The sequence below is a fragment of the Pseudophryne corroboree genome (genome assembly GCF_028390025.1).
Source record: "Pseudophryne corroboree isolate aPseCor3 chromosome 6 unlocalized genomic scaffold, aPseCor3.hap2 SUPER_6_unloc_3, whole genome shotgun sequence".
NCBI lineage: Eukaryota > Metazoa > Chordata > Amphibia > Anura > Myobatrachidae > Pseudophryne > Pseudophryne corroboree.
The window spans coordinates 55166-69624 of record NW_026967604.1 but is presented as its reverse complement, the minus strand read 5'-3'; the positions used below and the strand labels follow the sequence as shown (position 1 = coordinate 69624).

The following is a 14459-nucleotide window of genomic DNA, read 5'->3' as shown; positions in this document are numbered from 1 at the left end:
ATGCTACGTTACAGTGTCCGTAATATGATATGTGGCATGCCTATATTCTGTTTGTGACTCTGGCTGTATCTGCATATGGAATGCTACATTACAGTGTCAGTAATAGGGTATGCGGCATGCCTGTATTCTGTGTGTGACTGCGGCTGTATCTGCATACGGAATGCTATGTTACAGTGTCAGTAATAGGATATGTGACATGCCTATATCCTGTGTGTGACTGCGGCTGTATCTGCATACAGAATGCTACGTTACAGTGTCCGTAATATGATATGTGGCATGCCTATATTCTGTTTGTGACTCTGGCTGTATCTGCATATGGAATGCTACATTACAGTGTCAGTAATAGGGTATGCGGCATGCCTGTATTCTGTGTGTGACTGCGGCTGTATCTGCATATGGAATGCTTTGTTACAGTGTCAGTAATAGGATATGCGGCATGTCTATATTCTGTGTGTGACAGCGGCTGTATCTGCATACAGAATGCTATGTTACAGTGTCAGTAATAGGATATGCGGCATACTTATATTCTGTGTGTGACTGCAGCTGTATCTACATACAGAATGCTACGTTACAGTGTCAGTAATAGGATATGTGACATGCCTATATTCTGTGTGTGACTGCGGCTGTATCTGCATATAGAATGCTATATTACAGTGTCAGTAATATGATATGCGGCATGCCTATATTCTGTGTGTGACTGTGGCTGTATCTGCATATGGAATGCTATGTTACAGTGTCAGTAATAGGGTATGCGGCATGCCTGTATTCTGTGTGTGACTGCGGCTGTATCTGCATATGGAATGCTATGTTACAGTGCCAGTAATAGGATATGCGGCATGCCTTTATTCTGTGTGTGACTGCAGCTGTATCTGCATACAGAATGCTATGTTACAGTGTCAGTAATAGGATATGTGGCATGCCTATATTCTGTGTGTGACTGTGGCTGTATCTGCATATGGAATGCTATGTTACAGTGCCAGCAATATGATATGTGGCATGCGTGTATTCTGTGGGTGATTGCGGCTGTATCTACATACAGAATTCTACGTTACAGTGTCAGTAATAGGATATGTGACATGCCTATATCCTGTGTGTGACTACGGCTGTATCTGCATACAGAATGCTACGTTAGAGTGTCAGTAATAGGATATGCGGCATGTCTATATTCTGTGTGTGACTGCGGCTGTATCTACATATAGAATGCTACGTTACAGTGTCAGTAATAGGATATGCGGCATGCCTATATCCTGTGTGTGACTGCGGCTGTATCTGCATACAGAATGCTACGTTACAGTGTCAGTAATAGGATATGTGACATGCCTATATGCTGTGTGTGACTGTGGCTGTATCTGCATACAGAATGCTACGTTACAGTGTCAGTAATAGGATATGTGGCATGCCTATATTCTGTGTGTGACTGCGGCTGTATCTGCATACGGAATGCTTTGTTACAGTGTCAGTAATAGGATATGCGGCATGCCTATATTCTATGTGTGACTGTGGCTGTATCTGCATACAGAATACTATGTTACAGTGTCAGTTATAGTATATGTGACATGCCTTTATTCTGTGTGTGACTGCAGCTGTATCTGCATACAGAATGCTATGTTACAGTGTCAGTAATAGGATATGTGGCATACCTATATTCTGTGTGTGACTGCGGCTGTATCTACATACAGTATGCTACGTTACAGTGTCAGTAATAGGATATGTGGCATGCCTATATTCTGTGTGTGACTGCGGCTGTATCTGCATACGGAATGCTTTGTTACAGTGTCAGTAATAGGATATGCGGCATGCCTATATTCTGTGTGTGACTCTGGCTGTATCTGCATACAGAATACTATGTTACAGTGTCAGTTATAGTATATGTGACATGCCTATATTCTGTGTGTGACTGCAGCTGTATCTGCATACAGAATGCTATGTTACAGTGTCAGTAATAGGATATGTGGCATACCTATATTCTGTGTGTGACTGCGGCTGTATCTACATACAGTATGCTACGTTACAGTGTCAGTAATAGGATATGTGGCATGCCTATATTCTGTGTGTGACTGCGGCTGTATCTGCATACGGAATGCTTTGTTACAGTGTCAGTAATAGGATATGCGGCATGCCTATATTCTATGTGTGACTGTGGCTGTATCTGCATACAGAATACTATGTTACAGTGTCAGTTATAGTATATGTGACATGCCTATATTCTGTGTGTGACTGCAGCTATATCCGCATACAGAATGCTATGTTACAGTGCCAGCAATCGTATATGTGGCATGCGTGTATTCTGTGGGTGATTGCGGCTGTATCTACATACAGAATGCTATGTTACAATGTCAGTAATAGGATATGTGGCATGCCTATATTCTGTGTGTGACTCTGGCTGTATCTGCATATGGAATGCTACATTACAGTGTCAGTAATAGGGTATGCGGCATGCCTGTATTCTGTGTGTGACTGCGGCTGTATCTGCATACGGAATGCTGTGTTACAGTGTCAGTAACAGGATATGCGGCATGCCTATATTCTGTGTGTGACTGCAGATGTATCTGCATACGGAATGTTACGTTACAGTGTCAGTAACAGGGTATGTGGCATGCCTATATTCTATGTGTGACTGCAGCTGTATCTGCATATGAAATGCTACGTTACAGTGTCAGTAATAGGATATGCGGCATGCCTATATTCTGTGTGTGACCGCGGCTGTATCTCCAAACGGAATGCTACGTTACAGTGTCAGTAATAGGATATGCGGCATGCCTGTATTCTGTGTGTGACTGCGGCTGTATCTGCATACAGAATGCTATGTTACAGTGTCAGTAATAGTATATGCGGCATGCCTATATTCTGTGTGTGACCGCGGCTGTATCTCCAAACGGAATGTTACGTTACAGTGTCAGTAATAGGATATGCGGGCATGCCTATATTTTATGTGTGACTGCAGCTGTATCTGCATACGGAATGCTACGTTACGGTGTCAGTAATAGGATATGCGGCATGACTATTTTCTGTGTGTGACTGCGGCTGTATCTGCATATGGAATGTTACGTTACAGTGTCAGTAATAGGATATGTGGCATGCCTATATTCTGTTTGTGACTGTGGCTGTATCTGCATACAGAATGCTATGTTACAGTGTCAGTAATAGGATATGCGGCATGCCTATATTCTGTGTCTGACCGCGGCTGTATCTGCATACAGAATGCTACGTTACAGTGTCAGTAATAGGATATGCAACATGCCTATATCCTGTGTGTGACTGCAGCTGTATCTGCATACGGAATGCTACGTTGCAGTGTCAGTAAGAGGATATGCGGCATGCCTGTACTCTGTGTGTGACCGCGGCTGTATCTGCATACGGAATGCTACGTTACAGTGCCAGTAATAGGATATGCGGCATGTGTATATTCTGTGTGTGACTGCGGCTGTATCTGCATAAGGAATGATATGTTACAGTGCCAGTAATAGGATATGCGGCATGCCTATATTTTGTGTGTGACTGTGGCTGTATCTGCATACAGAATGCTACATTACAGTGTCAGTAATATGATATGCAGCATGCCTGTATTCTGTGTCTGACTGCGGCTGTATCTGCATACAGAATGCTATGTTACAGTGGCAGAAATGGGATATGTGGCATGCCTATATTCTGTGTGTGACTGCGGCTGTATCTGCATATGGAATGCTATGTTACAGTGGCAGAAATAGGATATGTGGCATGCCTATTTTCTGTGTGTGACTGCAGCTGTATCTGCATATGGAATGCTACGTTACAGTGTTAGTAATAGGATATGCAGCATGCCTATATCCTGTGTGTGACTGCGGCTGTATCTGCATACAGAATGCTATGTTACAGTGACAGTAATAGGATATGTGGCATGCCTATATTCTGTGTGTGACTGTGGCTGTATCTGCATATGGAATGCTACATTACAATGTCAGTAATAGGATATGCGGTATGCCTGTATTCTGTGTGTGACTGCAGCTGTATCTGCATAGGGAATGCTATGTTACAGTGCCAGTTATAGGATATGTAACATGCCTATATTCTGTGTGTGACTGCGGCTGTATCTACATATGGAATGCTATGTTACAGTGGCAGAAATAGGATATGTAGCATGCCTATCTTCTGTGTGTGACTGCAGCTATATCTGCATATGGAATGCTACATTACAGTGTCAGTAATAGGATATGCGGCATGCGTGTATTCTGTGTGTGACTTCAGCTGTATCTGCATAAGGAATGCTATATTACAGTGTCAGTAATTGGATATGCGGCATGCCTATTTTCTGTGTGTGACTGCTGCTGTATCTGCATATGGAATGCTACTTTACTGTGTCAGTAATAGGATATGCGGCATGTCTATATTCTGTGTGTGACTGTGGCTGTATCTGCATATGGAATGCTACGTTACAGTGTCAGTAATAGGATATGCAGCATGTGTGTATTCTGTGTGTGACTGCGGCTGTATCTGCATATGGAATGCTACTTTACAGTGTCAGTAATAGGATATGCGGCATGCCTATATTCTATGTGTGACTGCGGCTGTATCTGCATACGGAATACTATGTTACAGTGTCAGTAATAGGATATGCAGCATGTGTATATTCTGTGTGTGACAGCGGCTGTATCTGCATACAGTATGCTACGTTACAGTGCCAGTAATAGGATATGCGGCATGCCTGTATTCTGTGTGTGACCGCGGCTGCATCTGCATACAGAATGCTACATTACAATGTCAGTAATATGAAATGTGGCATGCCTATATTCTGTGTGTGACTGCAGCTGTATCTGCATAGGAATACTGTACTATGTTATAGTGTCAGTAATAAAATATGCTGCGTGTGTATATTCTGTGTGTGACTGTGGCTGTATCTGCATATGGAATGCTACTTTACAGTGTCAGTAATATGATATGCAGCATGTGTATATTCTGTGTGTGACTGCGGCTGTATCTGCATATGGAATGCTACTTTACAGTGTCAGTAATATGATATGCAGCATGTGTATATTCTGTGTGTGACTGCGGCTGTATCTGCATACGGAATGCTACATTACGGTGTCAGTAATATGATATGCAGCATGTGTATATTCTGTGTGTGGCTGTATCTGCATATGGAATGCTACGTTACAGTGTCAGTAATAGGATATATGGCATGCCTGTATTCTGTGTGTGACTGCGGCTGTATCTGCATATGGAATGCTACGTTACAGTGTCAGTAATAGGATATATGGCATGCCTATATTCTGTGTGTGACTGCGGCTGTATCTGCATACAGAATGCTATGTTACAGTGTCAGTAATAGGATATATGGCATGCCTGTATTCTGTGTGTGACTGTGGCTGTATCTGCATATGGAATGCTACGTTACAGTGTCAGTAATAGGATATATGGCATGCCTGTATTCTGTGTGTGACTGCAGCTGTATCTGCATATGGAATGCTATGTTACAGTGTCAGTAATAGGATATGTGACATGCCTATATCCTGTGTGTGACTGTGGCTGTATCTGCATACAGAATGCTATGTTACAGTGTCAGTAATAGGATATATGGCATGCCTGTATTCTGTGTGTGACTGCGGCTGTATCTGCATATGGAATGCTACGTTACAGTGTCAGTAATAGGATATATGGCATGCCTATATTCTGTGTGTGACTGCGGCTGTATCTGCATACAGAATGCTATGTTACAGTGTCAGTAATAGGATATATGGCATGCCTGTATTCTGTGTGTGACTGTGGCTGTATCTGCATATGGAATGCTACGTTACAGTGTCAGTAATAGGATATATGGCATGCCTGTATTCTGTGTGTGACTGCAGCTGTATCTGCATATGGAATGCTATGTTACAGTGTCAGTAATAGGATATGTGACATGCCTATATTCTGTGTGTGACTGTGGCTGTATCTGCATACAGAATGCTACGTTACAGTGTCAGTAATAGGATATGTGACATGCCTGTATTCTGTGTGTGACTGCAGCTGTATCTGCATATGGAATGCTTTGTTACAGTGTCAGTAATAGGATATGTGACATGCCTATATCCTGTGTGTGACTGTGGCTGTATCTGCATACAGAATGCTACGTTACAGTGTCAGTAATAGGATATGTGACATGCCTGTATTCTGTGTGTGACTGCAGCTGTATCTGCATATGGAATGCTTTGTTACAGTGTCAGTAATAGGATATGTGACATGCCTATATCCTGTGTGTGACTGTGGCTGTATCTGCATACAGAATGCTACGTTACAGTGTCAGTAATAGGATATATGGCATGCCTGTATTCTGTGTGTGACCACGGCTGTATCTGTGTATTTTTTTGCAGCGCCTCGAGCCCACAGACACACACAGTCTCGCTCTGGTCACTGCCACTGGTGTGTGATGTGTCTGTGTGTGTATTCTTTTTGCAGTGTGCTTCAGAACCCACAATCCCACACCGTCTTCCTCCTGTGTGAAATGGCATCTGAATTACATTCCACACACTGGAGGATCAATCCAAATGTTCATCCGATTGTTTGGGCGTTATCATTCACGCAACACAAGCCACGCATCGCTAATGACGTTATTATGTTATCCCCCTGTTCATCCCCTTAGGGGAGGTTTAGTAACATTCTAATTACTGTACATAGTTTTCCTATTTCCCACCTGAAGAATACCTGTGTTACATTTCATCTTCCTAACGTATCGGGGAGTGAGAGAACTAGTGATTCAGTAAGTGACGGAGTGAGAGAGGGAGGGAGTCAGTGAGTGACAGAGGGAGTCAGTGAATGACAGAGGGAGTCAGTGAATGACAGAGGGAGTCAGTGAATGACAGAGGGAGTCAGTGAGTGACAGAGGGAGTCAGTGAGTGACAGGAGGGAGTCAGTGAGTGAGTCAGTGAGTAATGAGTCAGTGAGGGAGTGACAGAGGGAGGGAGTCAGTGAGTAATGAGTGAGTGACAGAGAGAGTGACAAAGGGAGGGAGTCAGTGAGTGACAAAGGGAGTGAGGGAGCGAGTCAGTGAGTGAGTCAGTGAGTGAGTGTCAGAGGGAGGGAGTCAGTGAGTGACAGTGAGTGATGAGTCAGTGAGTGAGTGACAGTGAGTGAGTGAGTGAGTGAGTGACAGAGGGAGGGAGTCAGTGAGTGAGTGACAGAGGGAGTCAGTGAGTGAGTGACAGAGAGAGGGAGGAGGAGGAGCAGAAGGAGCTGCAGAGTGCTGCACCGGGCGCCCCGCGCAAGAAACACCTACACAAGGCGACCTAACACAAGTTTTCTCTTCCAGAATGTTCTCACCATTGTTATCGTTGACCTCCGACTCTGCGCTGTGAAGCTGTGTCCGGACGCAGACAGGCGGTTTTGCTTTGAAGTTGTGTCTCCAGCAAAGTGAGTAAATGGATTCCTAGAAAGGCAGATGTTCTACCTACTGGTCTCTTCTTAGAGTTTCACAAGATAGGTTATATTATTATATTACTGTATTATTATATTACTATATTACTGTATTATTATTTCACTATATTATTATATCACTATATTACTGTATTATTATATTACTATATTACTGTACTGTATTATTGTATCACTATATTACTGTATTATTATATCACTATATTACTGTACTGTATTATTATATGACTATATTACTATATTACTGTATCATTAAATCACTATATTACTGTATTATTATTTCACTATATTATTATATCACTATATTACTGTATTATTATATTACTATATTACTGTACTGTATTATTATATCACTATATTACTGTATTATTATTTCACTATATTTCTATATTACTGTATCATTATATCACTATATTACTGTTTTATTATATCACTATATTATTATATTACTGTATCATTATGTCACTATATTATTATATTACTGTATTATTATATTACTGTATTATTATATCACTACATTATTATATGACTATTTTACTGTATTATTATATCACTATATTATTAAATCACTATATTAATATATTATTATATCACTATATTATTTTATTACTGTATTATTATATCACTATATTATATTATTATATTACTGTATCATTATATCACTATATTACTATATTATTATATTACTGTATTATTATATCACTAGATTATTATATCACTATATTACTGTATTATTATATTACTGTATTATTATATCACTATATTATTATTATTATTATTATTATTATATTATTGAATTCTTATATCACTATATTACTATATTATTATATTACTGTATTATTATATTATTATATTACTGTATTATTATTTCACTATATTAGTATATCACTATATTACTGTATTATATCACTATTATTATATCACTATATTACTGTATTATATCACTATATTATTATATCACTATATTACTGTATTATTTCACTATTGTTATATCACTATATTACTATATTATTATATCACTATATTATTATATTATTATATTACAGTATTATTATATCACTATATTACTATATTATATTATTATATTACTGTATTATTATAGCACTATATTACTATATTATTATATTATATTACTGTATCATTATATCACTATATTACTATATTTTTATATTACTGTATTATTATATCACTAGATTACTTTATTATTATATCACTATATTATGGTATTATTAAATCACTATATTACTGTACTGTATTATTATATCACTATATTATTATATTACTGTATCATTATATCACTATATTACTATAGTTAACTACTATAACTCATATAACCCCCGGATTAACCATTTTGATATTTTAAATATTATAACCTTGGATATCAATATTATTATATTATTCTATTACTGTATTATGATATCACTATATTACTGTATTATTATATTATTATATTACTGTATTATTATATCACTATATTACTGTATTATTATATTATCTCACTATATCACTATATTATTATATCGCTATATTACTGTATTATTATATCACTATTATTATATCGCTATATTACTGTATTATTATATCACTATTATTATATTACTGTATTATATTATTATATTACTGTATTATTATATTACTGTATTATTATTTCACTATATTACTATATTATTATCACTATATTATATCACTATATTACTTATCATATCACTATATTAATATAATATTATATTACTGTATTATATCACTATTACTGTACTGTATTATTATATCACTATATTATTATATCACTATATTACTGTATTATTATATCATTATATTACTGTCCTGTATTATTATATCACTGTATTATTTAATGATTATTATTATATCACTATATTACTGTATTATTATAGCACTGTATTATTATTATTATTATTACTGTATTATTATATCACTATATTACTGTATTATTATAGCACTATATTACTGTATTATTATATTACTATATTATTATATCTATATTAGCTGTTTTGCCCGTTTTTCGCATGGCAGTTTCTGATTGTCACGGTAGTAAATATAAATGACTGTTAGTAATTGGGTAAATGTATAGAGATGTAAATGTGAGACGTGTTAATGTAAGTAAATATGAATCCCTGGTTCTTGGCGTTATCTGAGGCGCACCCGTAACAGATACGGTAACAAGTGACAGGAGCATTTTTGTAGTTTATTACATTCCACACACTGGAGGATCAATCCAAATGTTCATCCGATTGTTTGGGCGTTATCATTCACGCAACACAAGCCACGCATCGCTAATGACGTTATTATGTTATCCCCCTGTTCATCCCCTTAGGGGAGGTTTAGTAACATTCTAATTACTGTACATAGTTTTCCTATTTCCCACCTGAAGAATACCTGTGTTACATTTCATCTTCCTAACGTATAGGGGAGTGAGAGAACTAGTGATTCAGTAAGTGACGGAGTGAGAGAGGGAGGGAGTCAGTGAGTGACAGAGGGAGTCAGTGAGTGACAGAGGGAGTCAGTGAGTGACAGAGGGAGTCAGTGAGTGACAGGAGGGAGTCAGTGAGTGTCAGTGAGGGAGTGAGTGACAGTGAGTGAGTGACAGAGGGAGGGAGTCAGTGAGTGACAGAGGGAGAATGTCAGTGAGTGATCAGTGAGTGAGTGACAGAGGGAGGGAGTCAGTGAGTGATGAGTGAGTCAGCGAGTGACAGAGGGAGGGAGTCAGTGAGTGACAAAGGGAGTGAGGGAGCGAGTCAGTGAGTGAGTCAGTGAGTGATGAGTCAGTGAGTGAGTGACAGAGGGAGGGAGTCAGTGAGTGATCAGTGAGTGAGTGACAGAGGGAGGGAGTCAGTGAGTGATGAGTGAGTCAGCGAGTGACAGAGGGAGGGAGTCAGTGAGTGAGTGACGGAGGGAGTTAGTGAGTGAGTGACAGAGGGAGGGAGTCAGTGAGTGAGTGACAGAGGGAGGGAGTCAGTGAGTGAGTGACAGAGAGAGGGAGTCAGTGAGGGCTTTAACATTGATATACTGTATATAGATATTACTGTATTATTATATTATAACTTGGGGACTTTTAGTTATCCATTAGTGAATGATACAAATCTCTCTTTCATATGAGGTAACTTGTATTGATATCTCCCTTAATGTAATTATATATCCTAACGGCTGAGGGGATGACCACGTGCATAAACCACTAACACTTAACTCTAAAATAAAGACTCGGAGACTTAGATTTGGCAGAAATGGTTACCTGATTTATTTGATGGTGGCCAAGAAAGAACGGCTACTTCTACCCCCACCCAGACAACTGCACCAACTTAGCACTCAGCCTACACAACAAAACTCAACCTTCTACCGTCCAGGTGGTGTCGCTGTCCCCGACCGGGTGATCCAGCAGATTTATATAGTCAACAAAGGTGAACGCCCCAACCATACCCGAAATAATCATTAAAACATCTAGATGAGACCTAACAACAAGTAACATGCCGTTCTTTCCCGCCAAAGCGAAGTTCCTGATCCCAGCAACTTTATCCCGCCACCACAACCTCAACGAACCGAAGACACCCCAACAAAAAGATCCTCCAAAATGATACATAAACCTTCCCTATCCAAGTGTACGCCATCAGGCTGGAAAAGATAGCGATACCAAAACCTGATTCTCTCATGTGGCACAACCACACCACCAGCATCCAGCACCCACTTGGCCACAGCCGAGTTAAGCTTTTTCTGGCCTCATCTATTGCTCGACAGTCCTTGTCACCTCGCCAACGCAACCTGGACATGATAAAAGACCATATCAATAAGCAAGAGGGCCACACCTTCTTAATGAGCGCCAAATCCTCCAAGATCACACCACGCAATTCCAATTGCGACATCTTCCCCAGGTCGTTGCCACCTAAATGAAGCACCAGTAGCTCGGGTAACCCATGACACTGGACATTCTCCAGCAGGAACGCCTTCAAAGCACGCCACCGCATACCTCTGACACCCAACCACCTCACTTCATCAGTGCCAGGAAAGACAGGCGCCTCACCAGAGGCAACAAACCTAGCCGCCCAGTACACAAAGGAGTGACCTACCACCCAGACCTTGCACCTATCATCCACCAAACCTATTGGGAAGGGAAAAAGAATAAAATAGGTTAGTATGGACATGCAAACTGAGACCATATCGTTAAACTATGTAGGAGGATCTGCCAAAAGAAACATTTTGTGAAGTACACCACAGTGACATAGGTGACCAGCTTCCAGCCAATATGAAGCAACAGAGACACACAAGGGGGAAAGAGCATGAACAAAGGGAGGAATGGAGTGGTGGAGGAGGGAGGGAGTTGGTACGGGAGCACACAGGTTAAAATTGGAGAAAATTAGCCGAATTAAGTCCGTCAGCTCAGGTAAAAATCGTTAAAAACTCCGGAATCACCACTACCAGCAGCGGTGTGTAACTAATCCCCGAGTAGGATGGACATGGGGAAGACAAACATAGACCATAACAACCAAAACACAACATAAACAAGAAAACCACAGCAAAACATTAACACAAAAGATCAGGTCTGATATAACGCTAATAACTGGCAGACCTCCAACGACCCAAAACTTTATCATCGATGGGCAAACCCGCCGCCGCCACTGCCGATGTGGCTGCACCTATACGAAAGGAATGAGTACCAAAGTCGCGAGGGAAAAGGCCAACGCTGGTGAGGCAGCATCCAACTAAACTGGTATTTAGTCAGAGACGAGCCATCATAGTGCAACAACCAAGAACCCTCCGAGGAAGGCCTGACCGAGGCATAATGAGCAGCCAGAGACACTGAGGAAATTGAGGGACCCAAGGAAACCCATTTCCCCCGAGACATCTGATCCATCTTAGACCGATGAATCCGACACCACTGTGACCTATCGTCAATCCGCACGTCCGAGCGAAGCAAAATTGCATCCAACCGTTTGGAGGGGGCGACCAGCTCCGAAACCCGAAAAGCGCCGTGATAAGCCATAGAGAAAGCCAAACAAAACAGTAGGGGCTCAAAGGCTGAGTCGGCCACGCTCTCAATCGCACGCAGTACAGCGGGGATAAGCAACGCATTAATGGGACGCCTGCTATCAGGGAAAACATGGACCACCCTCGCCCAACCTTTCATGGCTTTCGCAATCAGAAAGCTCTTTGTAAAATCGGGAGCCCCCTTAAGCTTCACAAAAAAAGAAATTCCGGCCAGGTAACGGGAGGCCACCACTCTGGATCTCCCGGAGACATAGCGCTGCCACAAAAAAGAAAGCATCTGGTGATGCCCACTCCTACATGAAAGCCCCCGGCCCCCGGAGAAAGCTTCCCACTCCATCCAAGCCTTGCGATACCACCGAAGGGTATTCGGGGTGATGGAATGCTCCGCTAACCCCTCCAATCCGGCTCAATCACCTGCCGAACATAAGGGGGGCAGAGAACCCCAACAATATCAGCAATTGGCACCGAGATAAAGCATCGGCCACGCCATTATCCACACCTGGGACGTGATGCGCTCGAAAGAGCACATTGTAGCGCAAGCATTGCAGTGTCAACTGGGCCAAGACGCACAATACCAGCAATGATTTGGCCCGCTGATTATTGATCGCATGCACCACGCCCAGATTATCACACCGGAACAGGATGCTGCGATCGCGCAACTGACCGCCCCAAACCTCCATGATAGGAAAGAGCTCCAACAGCAAAAGATCTTTAGTCAAACCCCTCTCCAACCAGCACCGCGGCCATGAGGCAGCGCACCAAGAACCCGCCAGATAGCCGTCAGAACCCACAGACCCCGCTGCATCCGTGAATAACTGCAAGCTAGAATTATCAACCATGGTGGCCAACCAGATCCGAACACCATTAAAGCCGTCCAGAAACGAAGCCCAACTGGTCAGATCTCGCTTAATCTCAGAAGACAACCTAATCAAGTGATGAGACCTAGTGATACCAGTGGCCTGCTCCAATTTACGACAAAAGAGTCTGCCCACAGGGATGACTCTACAGGCAAAATTCAGCAGGCCCAAAAGTGATTGGGCCTGCCGACGCATAACCTTAGACGCCGCAACACACAGCAGGATGCACTCGCGCAACTCCTCCACCTTATCCTGTGGCAGCCTGCCACGGTATCAATTTGGATCCCCAAAAAGGACAAACAGGAAACAGGGCCCTCCATTTTCTCCACTGCGATAGAAGCGCCAAATTGATAAAACAAGGCTCGCAAACTAAACAGCAGCTCGGAGAAATGACCGGAACCCGCCGGGCCAACGCAAAGGAAATCATCTGAGTAATGAGCGAGACACCGACCCCTCGACGAAAACTCCACACACCAATGCAAAAAGGAGCTGAACTTCTCAAAAAAGGCGCAGGAAACAGAACACCCCATTGGCACAGGAGAAATAATCAAATCCTCCAACAGCGGCTGAGAAAAAGGACCCGCCATGTGGCCAAGCTGGATCTCCTTATTCACCTTGTCACGCAGCACGTCAGGAAAGGACTGTGCCAACCGCAGGTTCCTATATGAGCCAACGTCTCCCTGGACGGGTAACCGAAAATCGTAACTAAAACCATCAATAAGGAAACACGCCACATCCTGACCCTCATACCAGGACAACCATTTATACATAGCCTCCAGCCGTATTGGGGTAGGAGCACTACTTAGATGACGCCGTGGTAGCGGGCTTGGCAGGAACGGGATTGCCCACTCTTGAGGCAGAGCGCCCACCACGAAAGCAGTTGGAGGCAGGGTTGGACCCGCCACAATGCAAGCAGAGGTGTCGATACCGTTGCCCAACAGGACACGCAGAGTTTTTGAAGGGAAAGCATTTGCCTTTAGCCGGCCCTGGCCCTTGCGAATGACTAGGTGCCCTGAACCACCTTGCTTGGGGAGCCTTCCCGAAGCTCCGTGACCCCCCAGGGGTAACCTGAACAGAGTCCGCGGTAGCCCGTGGGCCCTCTTTCTCGTCCAGCTGCGCCCTGGAAACCTCCATCCATACCTCAACATTTTTACAGCCGAAGTCCATGACCCTCAAACAATCCTGCTTGTGCCTAAACTAGTCGTCATAGACCCTCCAGGCGAC

At 42.0% G+C, this 14459-nt stretch overlaps 1 protein-coding gene across 1 annotated transcript in view; it reads left to right on the top strand.

Annotated features, from left to right (window-relative positions):
- Positions 1-14459, top strand: part of ACAP1 (ArfGAP with coiled-coil, ankyrin repeat and PH domains 1) — a 289787-nt gene that overhangs the window by 257166 nt on the left and 18162 nt on the right. Inside the window, exon 12 of the mRNA XM_063950432.1 lies at positions 7262-7362. Coding sequence (XP_063806502.1) covers positions 7262-7362 — 101 coding nt within the window. The remainder of the gene's footprint in view (positions 1-7261; positions 7363-14459) is intronic.